The sequence below is a fragment of the Micropterus dolomieu genome, linkage group LG22 (assembly GCF_021292245.1).
Source record: "Micropterus dolomieu isolate WLL.071019.BEF.003 ecotype Adirondacks linkage group LG22, ASM2129224v1, whole genome shotgun sequence".
Lineage (NCBI taxonomy): Eukaryota > Metazoa > Chordata > Actinopteri > Centrarchiformes > Centrarchidae > Micropterus > Micropterus dolomieu.
In genome coordinates, this window is record NC_060171.1 from 8229738 (window position 1) to 8253077 (window position 23340).

General features: G+C 41.0%; 1 protein-coding gene across 1 annotated transcript in view; it reads right to left on the minus strand.

Annotated features, from left to right (window-relative positions):
* The window catches only part of map1ab (microtubule-associated protein 1Ab), a 78141-nt gene that overhangs the window by 4782 nt on the left and 50019 nt on the right, over window positions 1–23340 (minus strand). Inside the window, exons 4-6 of the mRNA XM_046037052.1 lie at window positions 14670–14752; window positions 13681–13818; window positions 1164–13344 (exon numbers count right to left, since the gene is read on the minus strand). Coding sequence (XP_045893008.1) covers window positions 1164–13344; window positions 13681–13818; window positions 14670–14752 — 12402 coding nt within the window. The remainder of the gene's footprint in view (window positions 1–1163; window positions 13345–13680; window positions 13819–14669; window positions 14753–23340) is intronic.

The following is a 23340-nucleotide window of genomic DNA, read 5'->3' on the forward strand; positions in this document are numbered from 1 at the left end:
AAGGATATAAAACAGCATTAGAGAGTAATATTAATGACCTACTAACTTATTTACTGAATAGAATTTTTCTGCAGTAGCAAATAACTTTTTCCTGAACTGAAGAAATTATATTCTGTCCACCAATTTATTAATAATTATTTATTCTGAAAAATATGACCATACCATGTATCATTGCACTTTTATAGAATAATGTCTGTGCTGCAGATCCATCTTTCTAATGGCCCCTGTGTCCTTTTCAAGTTAAAGTTGCACATTTTTAATGACCACAGTCAGTTGCATGTCCAAACCTGGCATTATCAAGTGCAGACTAGGCAGTTGCAAATAGACAAGTAATGTTCAAAATAAGCTACATTAACTCGCCCCAGATCATTGTACAACGATATTTTTAAAAAAAATACAGAAATGGGTCAATCAGTTCTCACATGCACATTATATCAATGGCACACGTACAACGTTCCTAAATTATATCTACTAAAGTGATTACAATATACTTTGTATGTTATTGTAGATGTAGGTGTATTTCAATTAAGAGCTTAATCACATTCATATAATTAAGGGTGAATTCACAAACACTGCAGAGTTGTTTTGAATGCATTATAATCACCCTTTAATGAGCATGTAAATGTGGCTAATGGCTGGAAATCAAATGGATCTATAGGTCTTAACATCTACTTTTGACCTTTTATTATAGAAAAAATCAAGTATTTTATTTGTATCTCAAAAATGATTTCTGGCTCTGGAAATAAAAATTCTCTATTCTGCTTGATCTGCCAGTGGTGATGTCTTTTCAGGAGATTATTGATTTTCTTTTCTTGTTTACAGAGACTTGTTGTAAGTTGATTATGCAAGTTCATTTGCAAAATGCCTGTACAGAAGGAGTACAAGTGCAATCAACTTTGCTTTCACTGTGTTATCTGCAGCAATCAACGTGCACAGTTTAAAATGATAAGAGCTACATTTTCTTTAATTGTGGAGGTTTGTGTGTCTTAGTGCATAATCAAACTTTGCATCTGAGCTTTCAAATCATGGGAAATCTTTTTTTTTTTTTTTACAGTTTCACAGTGTCTTCACAGCTCCTGATGTAAAGACACTTTGAATCAGCAAAGGAATTATTTTGAAGGTAAATTTATGTTATGTTGCAGGATGTGAAGACATTAACACACCTGAACTGCTTTTGACACCATTGACCAAGCCTTTCCCCGGGTTGAGGATCTCACTCCTGGAGCCTTGGGTCTCCGACATTTTGATCAGCTTGGAGCTTCTATCTGTGTCCTTCCTCTTGAGGGAGGCTGATCGAGGTGAGGCGGAGTCCTTGGAAGTCTGCTTCACTGGAGTAGTGGACCTCTTCCTGACTTCCCCTTTACGAGCAGGGGAGGCTGACTTTGGTTTACCCTTTCTGAGGCCCTTGGTGGTCTTGTGCTCCTTCTTAAGAAGTTTCTCTGTGCTGCTGTGGTCATTGAGAAGGGCCTCTGGATCTACCATGCACACATCTGGTTGGGGGGGGTGGGGATGAGGGTCCTTCAGGGGGGTGGGGGGAGGATCATGAGTTTTCTGAGCTGACCTTGGTGATGGAGGATGGTGACCCCCACCAGCTCCAGATGCAGATAATTTGTCCACCGGCAGGTGTTCAGCATCTTCGTCTGAGTCCAGATTTCCTTCAGCTGTTATGGACGGACACTCCTCAGTTTCTGGAGGGACGTCAGAATCAGACTGTGAAGGCAACGAGTCACTCACTGATGTTGGAGGTGTTTCCTCTCCAGCCAACGTCACCGCCAAACCAGATGACATGGCGCCGGGCAGCTGGTGTGGCCCCTGCCCAGCATCTCCATGGTAACTCTCAGTGTGGTGGCGTCTCTGCTTGTGCGACCTCCTTTTCACAGAGTGTTGCTCCTGATCATCCTCGTCGCCTTCCTGGGAGTGGTCACTGCGGCCGTCCCCCTCACCCTCGTCACTGGAGAGCTGATGAGGGCTGGGGTTGATGAACGATGGAGAAAGTTCTCCTTTGCGGTGTTTATATTCGCAGGAGGAGTAGCCTGAATGGGAGGCAGAGGAGGAGGTGGCTCCCGTGTTCAGGTCAGAGGGACGATCGGCCTTTACGCCTCCTTTGCCTGATGTTTCTGTCTGAAAGGTATCTTGTGAGGAGGACATAGCGGTACTGTGGACAGTGGCCATCCATTCCATTGCTTCCATTGCTTCCTCATCCTCTTCCTCTTCATCATCACCAAAACCTGGAGGAGGGGTACTAGGACAGTCGTCAGGCCTCTGTAGTAGCTCCCAATCCGATATACTGCTCTTTCTCCTGACCTCTAGTCTCTCTGGTGGCTTATCCAAAAAGCTTTTATCTTCTACTTTTTCTGCCTCTCCTTTCTTTCCATCTTCTACTTTTTCACACATTTTTGGATCTGCTGTTGCCTTCATCTCCTCTGTGCTGTCTTTACATGTGTGTTCCTCCAGTTTCATTTCCTGCTTGACTTCACTGTCTTTAGCAGGATCTGTCTTTTCATCCTTTTCTTTTGTTTCTTTTTCGGACACCTTTGGATCTCCCTTTAAGGATGCAATTGCTCCATTTGTCTTTTCCTCTTTTATCTCCAGTGTTTTCTCCTTTTTTTCTTTATCCTCATCTGTTTTGGACACATCTGTCGTGGCACATGTGGTTTTGCTAGCTCCACTATCACTCAATGGAGTAGCTGAGGCTGTCGATTGAGTTGTTTCCATCACCATGTCAGGTTTAGACACAATGGTAGTAGAGGTGATGGTGACCGTCTTTGTCTCTGTGGAGTGTATGGTGCTTTCTACTACATATGACCCAGCTATTGGTGAAAAGGTTTCTTTTTGCTCAGCCACTTTGATTTTTTGACATTCAATACGACATGGTAGGGTGCTGTCCTCCATTTCAAGTGTATCAGGCTCCTCATCTTCTGCTGACCCTCCGGACACCCTGTCAGAGTAGTCAGCCCTTTGGAGGGGAGAAACATCAAAGCAAGACTCTGACATGGATAAACTCTCTGACACCTTTGCTGGTTCGGTACTTTGTAGGAATGGTGCTGCGGCGGATGTTGTCATCTTAGTTTCTAGCATAGAGGAACTATCAGTGCTTGACTTTGTATACGTTTCAGGCTTTGCAGAATCACTTTGATCCTCAGTCTCTTTGGCAGTGGTAGACGAGACTGGAGATGATGGTTTGGTCTCATCAAACTGGCTGGGTAAAGACACTTTTGTTGTAGGTTTCGCTGAAACCTCCATGTACTCATCTCTCTGAAACCCTCCAAAGCAGGAGCTTGTAGACTCTGTCGTGAACGATGGCTCCTCTTTGGCCAGAGTTACTTCAGAGTCTCCAAACTTCTGGCTCAGAGGGGCAGAAGTTGAGGCTGAGGACGAGTAACTGTACGATGTGGACGAGTATGTTAAGGTAGTGTATGTGCAAGCTGAGGAGGTAGTTTCCTCATGTCTTTCAGTGATATCTGGGGTCTGCCTCTCATCTAGACTTTCTTCTTGGGTGTCTCTTTGGCTGTAATATTTATCATCGCTTTGCTTGGATTGATGGGTTTCCTTCTTATCCTCCTTCAATCCTTCTTGACTCTCCTCACTGTAAAAATGCTCAGAATAACCTCCAGATCTGCTCTGTCCGATATCGGCATAGCTACCTCTTAGTGGAGGGGAGGGACTAGACGTAGTCTTGGACATGGACTCTGAATGGTCAGGTGGCAAATAGCTGCCTGTCAAGCTGCTTGTGGACATTGGTTGACTAGTTTCCTTTGTCAAAAAGCTTGGCGATTGAGACAATTGGCCGTCATCTCCTTTTTTTGACTCTACTTCTTCAGAGGAGGTAACATCCCCTGCGGATGACAACCTTCTCTCTGTGGTTGGTTCAGGAGACAAATGCTTTTTGCCTGTGTCCTCTGCTTTTTTTGTTTCAGAAGGTTTTGGGGCATCTGATGTAGTGAAACAGCTTTCGTCCAATTTGTGAGCACTTGGGTCTGGTGACAGAGTTGTTTCAGCAACATCTTCACTCCATGTCCCAGGAAGCTTGGATGTGGATGTGTCGTCAGTTGTATCATCATCTTTGAGTGGTTTTGTTTCAGGAGATGGTGTTTTTTTGTTCACATCCTGCTTATCTGTCTCTGTGACTTTAGAAGCTGAGGTATCATCAGGTGTTGGTTTACAGACTGTTTCCTCTTTAGGAGAGCTTGACTCAGGCAACTGGGACTTTTTATTTGAGTCTTCTACCTCTGATAACGTAGCACTATCATCAGAGCTACGTCTGCACATTTCTTTTTCAGACTGTTCTCTGGCACCCTTTTCCATATCTATATCACTTAACTCCTCCTCCTCTTCCTCCTCCTCTTCCTCCTCCTCATCTTCGTCTTCATCATCATCAACATTAAAATCTTCACCCTCTACAAGTAACCTTTTATCAATCAGACTCTCTTTTCCTTCAGGAAAGTCTAACATGGCTTTACAAGTGGCAGAGCTGCTAATTTGACTATTGTCAGATGCCAAAACATTGTCATCTATTTCATGTAAAAATGTGGCAGCAGCTGAAGTCCGCAGATCACTTGACGTTTCTTCTTTCTCTGAAGGTGATGCTTGTTGAGGTAAAATGTCTTTTTCTGCAGGTGAATGCCGACCAGATGAAGATCCTTCTCTTTCATGGTCAGAGGCCTCCATTTTGTCTTTGAGCGACTCAGCTGATTTTTCTTTGTCTTTTTCTGTTCTCTTTTCAAAAGCCACAGGAGTAGTTGAAACTTGGGGACCGAGGTCTGACTGATTCCATGACGGAGAGGGTGTTTCTTGTCTTAATGAAACCCCTGCTGCAGCAGCACTGGTAGAAAACTTATCACTTTCTCCTGTTGCACCTGTTTGAAAAGCTGCTGCAGCACCTTCAGTCATATCCTCTTTCTCTTTCTCTGATTTCTCAGGTTTGTCCTCTTTGGAACTGAAAGAAAATGAGTCAGCAGCTTGTGACATTTTGTTATCCTGCATGTCTATGGATGACATGTTGTCAACATAAGGTGTATCCGGTCTTTCTTCTCTCTCCCTCTCTTCCTCTTGGCCTTTCTCTCTGTCTTCATATTTAGGCGAGGCACTTTGACTGTGGCGGCTGCTTCTTTCGCTCTCTGTGAGGGACACTGGGCTGTAGTCGACTCTACTAAAGGACAGAGGCTCTTCTTTGTACTGATCATCCAGGAGGAACATGGCTCCTCCAACATCTGTCTGGCTTGTTCTTCTGTTATCATCAATACCCATATCAGAGGCATGATCAAAACCTAAAGAAACCTCACTTTCTTCTCGAGAGTCTGAGTCATGATCCTTTGGAATGGGCTTTTCATACGGATCGTACTTGGATGCACCAAAGGTTTGCTTTTCATCTCCGGGGCTTCCACTGACTGTTTCCTTTTCTGACATTTTATCAACAATCTCCATTTTTTCAGTGTCTGATTTTACAGTTTCAGAGTGGCTGCCATCTTCTTTGTCCAACATAAAATATGAGCAAGTCTGTGATAATCCTGGAGAAGCCACCTCTCTCTCTCCCTCCATCTCCCTCTCTGCTTCCTTCTCTGGTTTTTCATCCAGTTTTGTCTTTTCTGTAGCACTGACTCCTGAGCTTGTCTGAGACCATATCTGTTTCTCTTGCTGTGGTGTTTCCTCCACACTGGACTGGCTCTCAGTACTCGAAAGTGTACAGCTCTTCGGTTGACTGTCACTGCTTGATATTGCTGACAACACAGGCTTTTTCTCAGTTGAGTCTGACATTGGTTCTGCTTTAGCTGCTGGGATATCAGAAGCTGTTTCTTGTTTAGAAACGGAAGTCGACTCCTCCTTTGATGTGACAATATCAAAGGAGGGCTCTGGTTTTGCAAGTGGTGCAGGTGTGGTTTCTTTTGTCACAGCATCTTTGCCCGCTTCAAGTGAAAGTCTGGATTCTTCTTTGCCAAACTCTTTTATGTCCTCATCAATGGAGGGCTCCTGCATTGTAAGAGTTGGTATGGTCACTGTGGTATGTTCTGATATTGGTGGTTTAGTTTGGTCATTTGTCTGTAGAGTTTGGGATGAGGGCAAACCTGCAGAGGAGATATCTTGTTCTGATTTCCTTGGCTCCACTGACAAAGGTCTGGAGCCTGCTCCTCCCATACAAATATCTTCCTCTTCCTCTTCATCTTCTCTGTCCTCATCGGAGGACTGAACCACAAATGGAGGTTTGTAATCTGACTTGGATGCCATTGCTGCTTCTCCTAATACGGTCTCTGCAGGTTGTTTAATGGCTTTATCCAGGTCTTTCTCTTGTAATTCCTCTCTCTCCCATTTCTCTTCTTTGGTGTGGTCTGCATCAGAGGAGTCATATGTTTCTTTCTCAGTTATGTCATCTGTCTTCTTCTCAGCAACATCCTTTTCTTTAATCATATTTTCATCCTCTTCTGGTTTTGTCTTTTCATCTTTGATGTCTTCAGTCCCATAGGTGTATTCTTTTTCTTGTTCTTTTTCCATTTTTTGTTCTTTGCTCAGTTCAGCAACATGTGCATCATCTTTTTCTTTCTCCATCTTCTCTCCTTGAGTAACACTGATCTTCCCTTCTTCATCTTGTTCTTTTTTCTCCTCGACGTGGCTGGGAGCCACACAAATGTCAACTTTCACTGGTTTCAGGTCTTCACTTGATGTAGTTACAGAAGTGTCGTGCTGCATTTCTGTTGATGTAGCGCCAAAAGTTTCCTTCTCTGTCTGAGTTCCAGTAAGCTTATCAGAGGTTTCTTCATGTATATGCTTATCACTAACATCACAAATATCATCGTTTTTAGTTTTCAACTCTTCCAAGGTCTGGGACACAGGCAGCTCTACCTCTTTCTTGTCATCTGTCTCCTGTTTGACTGATTCAGGTTCATGACTGCCCTGTTTTACTACATCTTTCATTTCCTCCTTGATGGTTTCAACTTTAGACGGTTCTTGCTCTTTCACACCCTTGGGTTGCTCAACACTGGAGTCTGTTTCTTTCTCCTTTTTTGTGTCATCCTTTTCTGTTTCTTTATCCTTAATATCCTCCAAAATGGGTCTGTGGTCAGAGATATCACCCATCTCCTGCATTTGTATCTGTTTGTCAGAAATGTCACTTTTTTCCTTTTTGTCATCCTTCAAGGTTTTCAAAGAAGTATCATCTATGTCATTTTCCTTCTGCTCCTTAATGGATACAAAATCAGAAATGTCACTTTTTTCCACCTCTTTGTCAACCTTCATCGTTTTGACAGAAGTATCATCTATGTCATTTTCCTTCTGCTCCTTAATTGATACAAAATCAGAAATGTCACTTTTTTCCACCTCTTTGTCAACCTTCATCGTTTTGACAGAAGTATCATCTGTGTTATTTTCTTTCTGCTCCTTAATGGATACAAAATCAGAAATTTCACTCTTTTTTTCCATTTCTTCCTCTTTGACCTTAATTTCTTCATAATAAATTGTGTCCTTGGGGATTTCTTTTGCCTCCTCCATGATGGGTTTTATATCAGATGTAATATCTTTCAGCTCTACCTTCTTTTCCTCATCAGCAAGTGGTTTTACACCAGCAGCGTCTTCGCTTTTCCCCTCCTTGGTAGGTTTCATACCAGAAATTTCATCTGAAATTGTCACTGTATCTTTTTCATCCTTGATGGGTTCGACAGCAACAATATGATTCTTAATTGACACTTCCTCCTCCTTGGGTGGTTTCACAGTGAAAGTTTCCTCCTGATCTATTGCTTTCTCATTTTCGTCTTCTATAGTTGGTTTGACAGCACAAATATCTTTACTGATTTCTTTCTCTTTTTCGTCTTCTATAGTTGGTTTGACAGCACAAATATCTTTACTGATTTCTTTCTCTTTTTCGTCTTCTATAGTTGGTTTGACAGCACAAATATCTTTACTGATTTCTTTCTCTTTTTCGTCTTCTATAGTTGGTTTGACAGCACAAATATCTTTACTGATTTCTTTCTCTTTTTCGTCTTCTGTAGTTGGTTTGACAGCACAAATATCTTTACTGATTTCTTTCTCTTTTTCGTCTTGCACAGTGGCTTTAGCAAGAAAAGTATCATCCTTTGTGCTTGTTTCGTCCTTGGGTGCTTTGACAGCGGAAATATCTTTGCTCTTCATTACGTCATCTTCCTCTATCTGGGCAGGTTTGACAGGAGAAGTGACATCTTCATCTTTAGTTGTTTCTCGCCCCTTTTCTTCCTCCTTGACTGGTTTGACAGAATCCTGAAGTGTCTCTTTTGCTTCTACCTTGATTGACGTGGCAGAAAAATCATCATCTTTACATATTATTACATGCTCTTCCTCCATCTTGCTAAGTTTGATGGCAGCTGAATCATCTTTACTTTCCTCTTGTTCCTTTTCTTCTCCAACTGTTGGTTTAACCGCCAAAGTATCTTGCTTACTTGGCAGTTCATCTTTTTCCTCTTCCTTGGTAAGTTTTATCTCTTTATCATCTCTACTTATGTCTTCTTTCTTGTCTTCTCCTATAGTAGGTTCGAAAATGTATCCATCATCCTTGCTTGTCATATCTTTCTTCTGCTCCTTGATGTCACAACTATCATCTTTACTTGTCTCTTTTTCTTGCTCTGTGGTTGGCTTGGCAGCAAGAATCTCATCTTTAATCACTGTTTCATCCTTTCCCTCCACCTTGGTGAGGCTGATGGTTGAGATAGCATCTTTACAAATATCTTGCCTCTTTTCTTCTTTTATGATAACAGCAGACATCTCACCCTTACTAATCATTTCTTCTTCTTTGGTGAGTTTAGCAGCAATGTCACACACATCTTTTTCCTTTTGCTCATCTGTAAAAGGCTTGGTAGCAGAAGAGTCCATCTTTTCCATCTCTTTTTCTTCTTTCTTATCTTCAACCACTTTCATTTCAGATGTTTCTATCGCCGTTTTCTTCTCATCTGTAGTAGGCTCAATAGTGGGCATATCGTCCTTCTTTGCCTCTTTCTCCATCTCGTCTTTAACAGGCTTGATATCTGTGATGTGGATCTCTTCCTTTTCAGTTTTTATATCATCCTTGTCTGTCTCCTTCTTCTCCTCCTCCTCTTTCAAAATCTTATTATCAGTCACATCATCCTTTTTAACCTCTGTGTCCTTTACCTCACTTTTGGTTTTGAGGTCAAACTCATCTTTTTTTGTATCTTTCTGCTTCTCCTCATCTTTGATTTGTTTGGCCTCAGAAACAACTTCTAAAATTTCCATGGCTTCAGGCTCTTTCTGTTCATCTTTAATGGCTCTATCAACAGTGACAATGTCCTTTGCAATTTGCTCCTCTTTGATAGGTTTAATATCAGAGGTGTCATCCTTTACTGCCTGTTTCTCTGCTTTCTCATCCGTGATGCACTTAACAGCCGAAACGTCTTCCTGGATGACAGTTTTCTGTTTTTCCTCATCTTTGGTGTGTATCACATCAGAGGTTTCGTCCATGTGTTTCTCCTGTTCCACCTGGGCGGTTTTAACTGCAGATTTATCATCTTGATCATCATCATCATCATCTTTCTTGGAATCATTGTCGTCCTGGAAATAACTCTCCCTCTCCGGAAATTTACCTGAAACAGGCACTTTAGATTCTTTCTCTTTGAGCCCTTTGTCAACCTCTTCATAACTTTGTCCAGATGAGACGAGGGAATCACTCCCTAACACTGGCGGCTGAACTTCTGTTAAAGACGCAGCAAAAACAGGAATTGTTTCTGCCCGGTTGCCTTCATCTTTTTCGGAAAACTCTTTGATGTCCTTCTCAAACGATTTGTCCAAAGATGTTGAAACTTCTACTTCATGCTGATCTGCTTTCTGTTTGTCAAAATCTTTTTGTGTCTCTGTTTCTGCTTTATCTTTCTTTTTTGTTTTATCTTCAGTTGCTGTGACTACATCGAGGAGCTTGTCTTGCTTTTGCAGCTCCAAATCAGGAAACACCTTCATCTTGTCTTCCACTGGTGACTGTCGAAGTGGAGAGTGAGCCACACTCGGGGGCCCGGAGTGTGGAGGGGAGGCCATTTTCACAGTGATATCATCCGGACTAAAGCAGCGCTCTTCACTCTCTGAAGTCACTGAGTCTGATCCAAACGGTCTAGTAGGCACAACAGAGGAAATATCTTTAGGTGCAATTGCATCTATATTTTCCTCTTCAACTGGTAGGTGGACTGGTTTAGTGTCTATAGATGTTGAAACTGGAGACACAGAGCCAGTGAGTGTTTCAGTATCTTTCTCTTGACCCTGTAATAATTGGGATGAGGCATAGCCCTCTTGGAGTTTTTCAAGTGAAAAGTCAACATTAGGAGTTTGGTCTTCGTCCTCTTCTTCTTCTTCCTCCTCCTCCTCATCATGAACATCAGGAGATTTAGTCCCTGCCTTTACTTCTGCAACAGGAAGCTGTAAGCCATCAGATGGAGACTTAGGTGGTTTGTCGTCTTCTAAAGAAGGTGGTGAAAGAGTTCCTGCAGAAAGTGGCTGCTCTTTGCCTTGGGCAGCATCAGGTGGGGTTGACAGAGGAACAGAGGTTTTAGGCGGTTCCTCAGCTTGAGGTGCTGTAACAGATGCCACCGATTGGTCTTCAGCGATTGAAGTAGGGAAGGAGGACATTTTGTCATACTCTGTGATGGATGTTGCAGAAGACACATGCTCCTCTTCTGCCAGAGGAGCAGTCATGATGTTGGTGAACACTGATAGTTGCTCTTGCACACCTGGGATAAAACTTTTCTCGGTCATGGCCGCAGCTTGTATCTCCCTCATGCCGTGAATGTTTACAAAGGATCCAGTCTGATCTGGAACAGAGATGTCGTAGGAACCGACATCATACTGAAGGTGTGGTATCCTCTCCTCTGCTTCCTCATGAATCTCCTCATCAGAGATGGTCTGCTCTGTCTCAGAGTAGCCGGGGATGGTTTCGTCTTGTATGTAAGAGACGGGTTCAGCTGCAGTGGCTCCATGAGCTATTGAGGTTATGGGAGCTGTGGCCCCTCCAACATGTGACAGGTAGCCCTCCTCCTCTTCTTCGTCTTCTTCCTCAGCTGCAGTCAGAATTTCCATGGTTTTGCTTTCAGTAATCATTTGTTCTTCAGCTGCATCTCCAGGTTTGACTTTGATCTCTTCATCTGCTATTACATCTAAATCTTCAACCTCCTCCAGTTCGGCTTTCTCCACTGCCTCGTCCTCGTCCTCCTCCTCTTTTGTCACAACCTTGGCCGAGAGATTGTCTGATTTCTCCATTTCTTCTATCTCATGTTTCCTGTCAAGCCCATCATCCTTTGCCTCATCTTCCTCTTCTCCTATTCCCATATCTTCTTCCTCCTCTTCTGTTTTCTTTTCAGCAGCTGGTGCCTGTTCTTCCTCCTCTTCGTCTTCCTCATCCTGAGTTGCTGCTCCCTCATCCTCAAACTTTTGAGCATCTTCCATTTCTCTCTCTTGTGTTGACTCCTTGTCTTTGTCTTCAAAGTCAGCTTTCACTTCTGGGGCTGATATCTCCTTTTCTGGAGACTGTGTGCCAGGTGGAATTTCAGATATGTTTTCTTGTGCTTCCTGCTTCTCTTCAGTAAGCCTTTGTGATATTGGCTCCAATGAAACCTCATTACTGTCTGGTGGTTCTGCTGTTACAGCTACACCTTCAGCTTTTTTCAGTTCTTCATAATCCTTGGTGAGGTCTTCAGGAGTTGAGGGAGCAGTCCCCTCAACAGCTCCATTCTGTATTGGTTCAGGTTGAACAGTTTCAGGGGTTGGCTCTTCTGGCTTCGGTTGAGCAGGTTCAGCCTTTGCTGCTTTGATTTTTCCAGTCTTGGCTTTACTAGACACTTTAGCTTTATGTAATGTCTTTCTGACTTCTGGTGTAAGTGGTTTTAGGTCAGGCTTTGTCATTTTTCTCAGTTCAGGTTTGGATGTGTCCTTCTTTTTGTCCTCTTTGGACTTAACATCTTTCTTTTCATCTTTTTTAGCAGAGTCTTCTTTCTTTACTTTCTTGATCTCTTTCTTTTCCTTGTCCTTTTTCTCATCCATTTTTGACACCCTGTCCTTAGGGTGTTTTTTTGAGGATTTGTCTTTCAAGAGTTTTTTCTTTTCTGGAAGATCAGTTTTAGATTTGATAGTTTTAGTAGGCTTTTTCTCCTCTTTTTTCTCTGATATATTTTCCTTCACAGAGTCACTCTTTGCCTCTGTGGCAGCTGACACATCATCTTGTCCTTCAGTTTCTTTCTTTGACGCCTTTGCAGTAGTCTTTGGGGAGGACTTCAGACTCTCTTTGCTATCTGTTCTTTGTTTCAACTTGGTTTGTTTTATAACAGAGGGAGGAGCTCCTGAGGCAATGTCCTTTTGTGTGGCTACAGGATAGCGCAAGAAGTCAAGGTGCTTTAATTTTTCTAGCCCTTCTAGGATTTTGTTTTGTGGTGCATTCCCAGGGAACAGCACTCTGACGATCTTTTCTGCAGGGTTGGCGGGAAGCCAGACGACCAAGGCTGTAACCGATGTCAGGTAGGGCACAGATATTTCTCCTTCTTTCCCGTTGGGCAACACGATACCAGTTTTGGCCTTGCTGTTGCCAGCCCACTTCTGCATTAAAAATTGCATTTCTTTACTGTCTTTGACAGGATTGAGAATATACATGTCTAACCTGCCCACTCCCATCTTGTGGAACAGAGTAATGGGCTCAATGGTGTTGCTGACAACTCGAAAGAGAGGCTCCGGCTTGATTCCTAATTTGTTAAGATACTGCAAAGTCAGTGAGGCCTCTTCGATGCTGCGTTTCACTTTAAGATTAGATTCTGGCATACGGAGTTTCTCCGGCACATTGAAGAATACCACACCTAGCTCTGGAGAGATCAAGTTCTTCATCCAGTCGCTATAGTTGGTGGAGCCTTGAGACTGCTCCTCCTCCTGTTCTGCTATCTTCCTCTGAAGAAGGCCATTGATACCTGGGAGATTGTCAGCGCCGATATGTGTGAGTAGAATCGAGTCAATGCGGTCCAAGTGGCGAACTAGCTTCCAGAAGCATGATTTTCGTTCAGATCCTCCATCCACTAAGATGTTGAAGCCATTCACAGCAAAGAGAGCAGAGTCTCCACGTCCACCAGGAAAGATGTAGCAACATGGCTTGGACAGTTTCAGGAAGCCTCCAGAGGTTGGTGGTTCCAGGAGGTCAAAAGGTGAAGGGACGTCGACCGTCTCAGAGATGTACTCTGTGAACTCGGTGACGCCCTCCATCTTGGGGAGAACAGGTTCAGGATTTAGTTTGTATTCCAGGAAATCCCGCAAGGTCTGCTGCTGTCCCAAGCAGCTCCAGCCCACCTCCCTGCGGCAGGACACAGTAAGTGTTGCCTGCTGCTTGGGGGCTGTTGTGCCCAGTAATTCACTGACCTGCCAGAGGGACACACCCAGACACATCAGTCAGTGATGAATGTGGTAGACTTGTGTTGTAAAGACATCCAGGGGAAAAAAATAAAAAGTAGACAACTTGTGTCAAGGCAGTTTGTTAAATTATTAAGAGCAAAAATCAATTTAACTGGAATGTGACAAAGCCAAATTAGGTTATTTTTGTCAACAACATCAACAATACAAAAAGAAAATCCTAAAATGTATTAACGCATGTACTTATCCTTTATACGCAACTATTTTAAAACACATTCATGAAGGTACAGCATACATCTTTCATCAGATTGTTGTTAAGTGTTAAAGTAAAGTAGTTCAACTCACCCCAGGATCAGCAAAGACACGTGAAAAGGTCTGGTAGGTGAAAACCCCAGTTTGAAGAAGAAGGCCACCGTGATCTGAGCTCTGGCCACTCAAGACCAGAAGCTTGTGTCCTGCAGAGTCTGTGACTAAAGACTGGATCTGGGACACACACACAGAAAGAGAGGGAGAGGGAGACAGAGGACAGTTAAAGGATAGACAACATTGCAAAGATAGAGACAGAAATACCACTGACAAAGGAAGATGCACTTTAATTGTGTCAAGGTTAACAAGATGTGGCTTACAGAAAAAATTAACAGACACAAAGGTCACCAGTCCAAATGTGAAGAAGGTGATTTTCTGGGTATTGTTATCTCAATAGTGCTTTTGTACTGACTGATGTGTGTCAGTAGCACCTAGTATCAAAAACTGTCAAGTTAATAAATCTGGCAAGGCATTTGATTCATGCAGTACTTGTTTTCTATGATCAGATAGATCCTGATTAAAAATGTTTCTACCTTTTTTAGACCATATTATTCTCGTAAAGTTGTTAAAAAAAAAATGTTTATATTCCTCAAAACAAGTTTTTGAAAAAAAGAAAAGCCCAACTTTTTATTTTTGACTGGGTCGATACAAACGTATTGCAGATATACAGTTACTGGTGTATATGTTGGTGAAAAGTTGCAACCTGAAATGTCAAAGATATATTTTGAGGTAATTTACAACAATGTCTCAATTACATTTTGTTTGTTTGATTTGTTTTAAAATCTAAAATATTGATATCATGAGCAAAAATGTAGAATTAGGGGGGCAATAGAAAAAATTATAATTTTGGTATAATTTGCAAAATTATCATATTAGCAAGTATTGAAAGATTTCTAACAATGTACAGGCTTATAGGCAACTGACAGGTAAATGTGTCAGTCAGAGGAGATGTAATGGAGGGTAACCTTGATATGCAAGTGAACATGCAACCAGCAGGATACTGTAGCCTCAGAATATGTTGACATTACCTCGGATACAACAGTGTCTTCTGAAGGGTTGACAAGCACAACGGTCTCTAGGACATCGCTTCTGTGGTGGAGAGTTCTCTGTCCTGTAAAAGAGTGAAAACATTATGTTAAGCTCTCATGAATAAAGTATTTAAGCCTAGGACTCAACTCCACCAAGGCCTGAAGGTTGGACGAGGTAAACAAGTTGACAGACATTGTTGCCAGACACTCAACCATCTGGCCTGAAGACATCCTGCTGGACGACATCCAGACATGATCTGGAAAACCTCTTTGAGTCAGGGAGATTTACTACGCTGCATTTTGCATCGTATGTGGGGCAATCACTATATAGAGACAGTCAACCCACTTGTGCATCAACGGAAGAACAAAAGTTGGAATAAGAAATAGGTCGCTGATGTCTGTTGGGTGAAGTTAAAAGAAATTTAAGCCACGAGCACAATACTCACTAAGTTTAGACCAATTTTCACCGTTGATATTCATGTGTTTCTATTATTTGACTTGTGGCCATAGACAGAGAAACATACCACTTTCAACATGATGCTGGCTGAAAATGAGCCTGTTTACATTGCAGGCAGGAATAAAAAGACAAAACAAATAAAAAAAACCCAAATGTATGGAAATCCGCACACAAAAACAAATCTCTCAAAATACACTACATTTCCATACATCCTAATGCATATTCATCATAATTATGCATCAGCACTTAATTTCACTCAGAGGTGATGTTAAGCTTTTAATTCCCTTTTGTTTCAGCACAGATGCAGCCTCTAATATTAGATAGAGCTAATTATAGGGAGATCTCAGTGACTCCACCATCCACTGGGATCTTCAGTGCATCCCCTGAGTTTGCGGTGCTGTGCAACCTTTTTGGGATCTGGGCTGTCAACATGTGTTTTTATGAAAAATAAAAGATATATAGGTCCAGAGATGACATAAAATTATAAAGGAGGAATATCAACAGTTAAGATGCATATAAGTTTAAATGGAATAGATAAGAAAAGTAATTTCAGGCAGTCATATCAATAAGGTAATTAGCACAGTACTTGTAAGTCTAGACCATCTGTGAGTCAAAGGAAGAAGCACTCAATAAATGCTGTATATTACATAGATATTACAAGATAATCAGAGGCATATCGGTTTTCAGCTGATTACTGTATTTTATTCTTTCTTATTCTTCATTGAACTAAATGGCAATAACATTATACCAACATGAGCTGAATCCAATCGTTTTATATTCAACCACATTTTCCTCTTACCAGGCAAATAGCCATCTGTGACATTTTCATATAAAGAAATATCAGATTTTTTTTTCCCTCCCAAATTTTACTTGGCTGTGCTGGGAGCTCTTTTTGGAAACTTATCTGGCCTATAGCTTAAGTTGCATTTCACATTTCCAACAGTGGTTTACATAGAATAAATATAAATAGAACCAAAAATCTGATCCATATATTCATCTCGAGCATGTTATTATTCTCTTTTTTTCCAGTCTACCAAAATTAATCATTACAGGACCTGGTAATCAAGTTTAAAGCTCAAATAGCTATGTTCTCTGTGAAGAATTATCACAAGATTTTTTTCAAAACATACTTAAACAACACTTGAAACTCTACAGCTTGTTCAAATTGCAGCTGCCAGTAAAGAGTCTTTCGACACACTAGGTCCTCTATGCTATGTACTATGCTGTACTTAGGCACATTAAAGCTAATGTCAGAATGCTAATATGCGGTAGGTATAATGTACAATGTTCATCCTCTTAGTTTGATGTGCTATCATGCTAACATTAAGCACAGCCAAGGCGGATAGATGTAAATGTAATGAATGTAAATGCTCCGTACTTGTATAGCGCCTTTCTAGTCTTTTCGACCACTCAAGCTTTTACACTACATCTGCATTCACCAGTCACACACATTCATACACTGAGCCTAAGTCCTCAAACGGAAACTAGCGGAATAGCAATTCGGGGTTCAGTATCTTGCCCAAGGACACTTCGACACGCAACCAGGGGGAGCCAGGGATTGAACCGCCGACCTTCCGTAATGGCCAACCCGCTCGACCTCCTGAGCCACAGCCGCCCCATAGCTGAGGATAGGAAAGTCATTAGTTAGGGGATTCACTAAAGTTATTTCAATTCATCCCCCGATGTCCCCCACATGAATGTCTGAAACACATTTTATGGCAAGCCTTCCAACAGTTCACAAACACTAAAATGTCAACCTGGTGGAGCTGGGGTCAGAGGATCACCAAAGTCAATATAATTAATCATCTAGGGGCCATGAAATGTCATGGTGATCCAATGAGACATTAAAATCTACTTGTTTACTGTGTCCTAAAATTGAACTTTTGTCTTCACTTTGCTCAAACTTTTTTAATTTGAGGCTTGAAATATTTCTGTTTACCACTGCATTTAATTAAGAAAATCTTAGACTTTCTACTTCTGTCTCTTACTGGACAATAACTTTTAATCCTCTGTTTATACAGTTTTATTTAATTTATTTGAATTTCTATCATTTACTATACAGTAAATACTCTTGCCTCACCTTTGATTTTCTATTTATTATCTATTGATTACTAATATTGTTTCCAATTTGTGTATGAAAGGTGCTACAGTATATGCAAAAAATTGCCTTGTTTGTGGGCTGATGAGCAGTAATAACCATGGCTAAACAAACAAGGGAAGAGTGCCACAATAAATCAGAAGCAGAAGGTCCAAGCTAACAATACTGCCACAGTAAAAAAAAAAAAGCTTTGTTCCACAGATGTTAAACAAAAACATGGACCTTATGAGCTTCCTTGCAGATTGATTCTACATGACTAAGGAAAAAAAATTAAACACAATAAAGAGACATATTATGTTAACATAAGTTAGAATAATATCTGTATTGGCATAGCCTATATAAAGTGAATGTATATACACGTAAACATTCATAAAACAAACATTCAGAGAGCATCACTGAAGCAAACTAGATGATGTGGCTCCCTCTGTTGATGTTACCATAGCAACACACTGGCGGCCATATAATTTTTTTCTGGACATACTGCAGCTGCAATCACTAAGATAAAGAGATAGAAAACAATGATTGCTCCTTGACTGACCCCTGCATGGAGCGAGCGAGCAGAGGTGATTGAAGGATTGTGTGGATGGACGGAAAACGGCGACACCCTTCATTGTTCAAACGAACCTGCCGGTGCAGCAGTCAGGAGGAGTTCTGACACTTCAGCAGATTCAGCCCACAGACGTGTCCGGTTTCATAGCACAGTGACTAAGCTGCGAGGGTGAGCAATGATTTGCAAGTTTACTTTGATACTTCTAACGCTGACAAGAGCAACACACAACGTTGAGGCAACCTTGTCGATAGCGACACCGGAGACACCTGCTACAATCAGCTGTGCATGAATTTATAAATCAATCCTCAGAAGAATGAAGCCCAAAGAGGGAGAGAGAGTGTCCCTTTGACCTCCTGATGTGCTTTTCTCAGGTGAAATACAGGAGAAGAGACAGCATAGCTGCTGCTGATGGCTGCCTGTAGGGTGACTGCTTGCTGACACTGCAGACTGGTACAACGTGATACTACAATAACAAAGACACTCTAAGTCAGTCTGAAATGCTGCTGCACCCCCCACCCCAGGGGAGTCAGAGAACATCAACAACACAAAGCGTCGGAGAGGACTATCAGTGCAGGTCTCTCAGATCCTGTTCACTTTCACTCCCACAGTTAATGGATGGGAATCTGTGTAGGTGGCGTTGGTGCACAGAGAGTTTAAAATGCCCTGTAATACTCAGCTTTTTTTGTTTACAAATGTTCCATAACTCAGAATAAGGCCATAGTTTTTCACTATGTTTTGCAAATACAGGTATTTTATTTAGCAATTTTGCTATTTTGTGAATTACTATAAAGTCTAGAGCTGCTATGATTAGTCAAATCAATTTTTAGTGACAGAAAATAATTCGGCAAATATTAGGATGATCGGTTAATCTTTTAGGAGTTTGCATGTTCTCCCCGTGTCTGCGTGGGTTCTCTCCGGGTGCTCCGGCTTCCTCCCACCGTCCAAAAACATGCAGGCTAGGTTGATTGGTTACCCTAAATTGTCCTTTGGTGTGAGTTTGAGCGTGAGTGGCTATTCGTCTATGTGTGGCCCTGCGATGGACTGGCGACCTGTCCAGGGTGTTCCCCGCCTTGCGCCCGATGTCAGCTGGGATTGGCTCCAGCCAATCATGTTACATATCACTATTATGTGACTATGTGGCCCTCAGGTTAGGAAATTAAATTTTTATTTATCTTCTAAAAAAAGCTAATACGGATGGTAAAACGTTTCCACCCCATCAGAAGTGACAATCTTAACACTTAATTAGTTTGTGCGATTTGATCCGCACCCTCCTCTGAGGTGTCTCTCTGTTTTGACCTGCACTTCTAATAAAGACCTACTTATTGCTGCTGAACAGACAGACTGGTGTTTCTGAGAGAATATCAGTGATGACAGTCTGTTTAGAGACAAGTGGAACTGTAAACTGAGAAGTCAACAGAGAAGTTGTGGATGGTTATATTTGAGTGAAGTTAGACATCACTCATTCTGAGGAGAAATGAAATGCGTACATTTCCTCTTTTATCAGATGTATTATTTACTGGATCTTTGTGCGGATGACAGTGCTATACTGTTAAAAAAAAAGTGGTGAAAAAGTCATTTTCACCACGTGATGTAGGTGTGTTGTTTTATAACACCCTGTGTTTGTGTTACTTTCCAGCACAACATATCCTTATACAGTACATATGTTGTGTTGGTATGTGTTTCAGTTAATTTATGCAGTGAAACATCCTGTTAAGAAGCATTTTCCTACCATTCCCAAAAATCATGACCTCTGGTCTTCACGTTTAACAGGTTGCAGTGCACAGTAGTGAGTTAGCATGTCATTTGTTATGTATTTGACATAAACAACAAGTGGTGGAAAAAGTACAAAGGACTTCTACATAAGTAAAAGTGGTCATGCCACAGTGTAACTTTTACAAATAAAATCCCTGCATTTAGAATCTCAGCATTAAAATATATTTAGGGTACCAAAAGTAAAAGTACTCATAATGCAGAATGGCCCATTTCATACGTATTATACGTATATGTATTATATCACTGGATTATAATTAGTGGAGCGTTAAAGCTGGGGCAGGAAATTTATTTCAGAAGTTTTGTTATATCTGTTGAAATTCCTCCTGAAGCAGTCAATAAATCAAATGTTGTGACCCAAAAATGAAAAGAATCCGGTATCTGCAGCTGCCACGAGCACGGCCAATCATTTAATTTGGACTGAATGAAATGATTGGCTGGCCTACATTCCTCTCTACCTGTACATGCGCATACTCTGCCTGTTGTGCCCATTGCACATGAAAATGTGTATTGAGGGAGTTTGAAAATCTAGCTGTGTCTTCCTACTTCTCCAACATTGCCTAACACAGCATATCTATCTATGACAATTATAATGTATTAGTTGATATCGTATGTTGTATTAATAATCACAATCTGCAAAGTAACTTATAACTAAAGTCAAACAAATGTAGCGGAGTAAAAAGTACAATATTCCAAAATGTAGTGACGTAGAAGTATATAGTATCATAAAATGGAAGTACAAAGTACATGTAATACCTGAGTAAATGTACTTAGTTACATTCCACCGCTGCAAATAAAAAACAATCCATATTCCTTAACATACAAATGATAATGATACTACTGATATAATCATACTTAAAGCTAGAATCCAAATGTAAATTCTTAAAAGATTAGATAGGAAAAAAACACATTGGACAAACTGTAATTTGCCTTATAAATTATAATCACTGTATATCTAGTATCTGTTTGTTACATTTCGTGAAAGCCTTAGAGTAACTAAGTTGTTTATTTAAAAGGTAGCAAGAAAATTATCTACTCCACAAAGGGCTCTAAGGTTCTTTGCATATACTTTATCAAACAAGCTAACACACTGTAAAAAAAAAAAAAAAAAGGACATACATCTACATATTAACAGCTATCTTCGTGTGGCACTGACAAACTTGCCAAAGCTTGTACATAAATGTGACATTTCTTACTTAAAAAAAAAAAACGATAAATGTGCTCACCCTAAAGAATGCTGTCAAAAAGGCAAAGACAGATGGATTTTTCAATGACTTGAGTCAAGGTGGGAATCGACTTATCTCTGCAGTGCGTCAGACACGCCTTGATTAAACACATCTCCACCTCCTACGAGTCCACACTCCACTGTGTCAGCCTTTTTCTGTCTGTATCCTCAAGGCATGGAGATGTAAGAAACACATCGAAAGTATTTTATACACCTTTTTAGTCTACGAGCTCCTTAAAAAACTATGAACAACACTAGTTTCAGGAACACTTCAAGGCCCTTGTTTAGGTATTTGTATGTTTACTGCTGCAGAACAGTGCATGTGCATGTTGTTAAATAACACAGTCACAGTTGTGTAATATAACTAACACAGAGTAAACTGTGTGGTATTAATAACATCCATCATCAAACCAACCGTTTAACCCTGTGCTCTGTAAATTGTAATAAATAACAAGGCTATTACTGGAAATTACAGCCCAATGATGTGAGTCAGCCTTGAGGGTCTCACTGCATCCACTGAGATACAAACAGTGTGAAGCTTAAACCTCCTTGGGCAGGCCAGCGTCTGTTCCTCAGCTTAAATGTGTTTGTTTAAACAGTCCTTTTGAAGAGTGCGATGTTCAGCCAAGTTGCCCTCATCTATTCATCCCCGTGGCTTTCCTTCTCTGGTAACCCAGACAGTGAAGAGGCATCACCCTTTTACATACAGTGACTTTTTAGCCAGACACATTTTGAGAATCTCATGCTCAGTAAAAAAAAAAAAATGAGACGCAACATATTCATAGCAGATTTACTGCAGGGTTTACTGCTCTTCCTGGCTTTCTTTGTTAGCTGAACCAATCTTAAGTACTTGTAGCTTCTTATCATATCAGTTGGTTCTCTAGCTCAGAAATGTGCCTGTGATTCTGAACATCAAAGTGGAGCACATCATTAGCATGTCATTGTGACACATTTCTGCAGTTCACTCAGTCCACAACAAAAGACATGGCAACTGACTTTGGGATTAATATGTGGAAATTCAGTTTGTGCTTTCAGTTTTAAATCCACTGCTTCTTTGCTTTAAAAAGCATCATGCTGCAAGGGCTAAAAATAGAAAACAAAACTTCTTTCCCAATTAAGGAATAAATGTAAGTCTGTTAACCATTTTTTAGGCTTTAGTAAGTTTTAATTAGAGCCTAACCGCTGATAACTGATCAGATAATCATATATTGGCTGATTTAGTTTTTTTTTTCCATTTAGAAAAACACATTATCATATTTTGAGGATTATTTAAATTGGAGGTTAATAAAGACTTTTGACCAAGATATGTAGCGAGGCATTCTACAGTTTAAAAACAAACCTATAGGTGGTAACTGCAGTAGGGCTGCAAGTAATGATAATTTTCATTGTCAATTAATCTGTCAATTATTTTCTTATATTGCTAATCAGGTGGTCTATAAAATGCCTGATCCATACAATTCTTTATAAATTCCAAAGAAACGTTTAGTAATGTGTCATCCAGCAGGGGTATCTGTGTTAACTGAGATCACATCTGCAAGGATCCATTTTCTGGACAAAAATTACTTTTGTGGCAGAAGAGATGCTGGGTGTCGTCTTTCCCCCCGCTTCTGTCGGTTAACTTATGGATCTTGTGAAGTGAACTCTTCACTCCCTCTCGGTCCTCGCCTGACTCTGTTCATAACTGCAAGGCCCAGAGGAAGGAAGGTCATTTGTCAGACAGAACTCAGTGTTTCTGCTCATTCCGGCTATTCCTCAGCTGACCCGCTTGATATAAATATCCACGTCTGAACTCCCAAAACGAGAACGCTCTGTTTAAAGGCGACTAAAAGGGAGCACTGATCGGCCGAGCCACTGCACTGCTCCAGATAGCATGTTCCACATTTTCAGTGGCAAGTGAGATGGTGAGTGGGTTCAAGGAATTTGACGACAACATACAAGCTGTAGCTACTTCTAGGAAGGCAAACTCTAATAACAATTTAGTGTGTAGATGAGTTTGCGGCTTTCTGTTAAGCTGTTACCACAACTTAAAATCAGTGTTCCAGAGCTCAGTTTCAGCAAGATTGCCAGCATGTATCATAAAGTCCGTACATAAAGTTTTCACAAAGCTGAAAATGATTCAGTACCAAGGACAGCTCCTCTTTCAATATGTATAACTCATACTTCTAATGTAATGTCAGACAGCAGGCCAACATCCTGTTCTAAATATAAAACCAATGAGCTTGAGGGTAGATGCTATTTTGCTATAAAGCCACCCACTTCAGCGCACACACACACAAACACACAAGGTCAAACTGTCGCTATACTGCAATTTCTTTGCCAAGACCATTGCAAAAAAATAAAACCTGTTCCAGGTAAAATGATAAGTTGATTAGCTTGTCAATGAAAAAGGCTGATATACTTTCCTCCTAGGGGACACATCAGTATTCCCTCGGGATATAAGGCATAAAGCATGATATATTAAATTGGCCTCAACTGACCCTTCGCTAAGCCACGCCCCCTTAGTTACTGTTGCTAAGTCCGACAAAATGTTGGACCTGTCGGACTTTTAGCACGGCGCTGCCACTGTCTGTA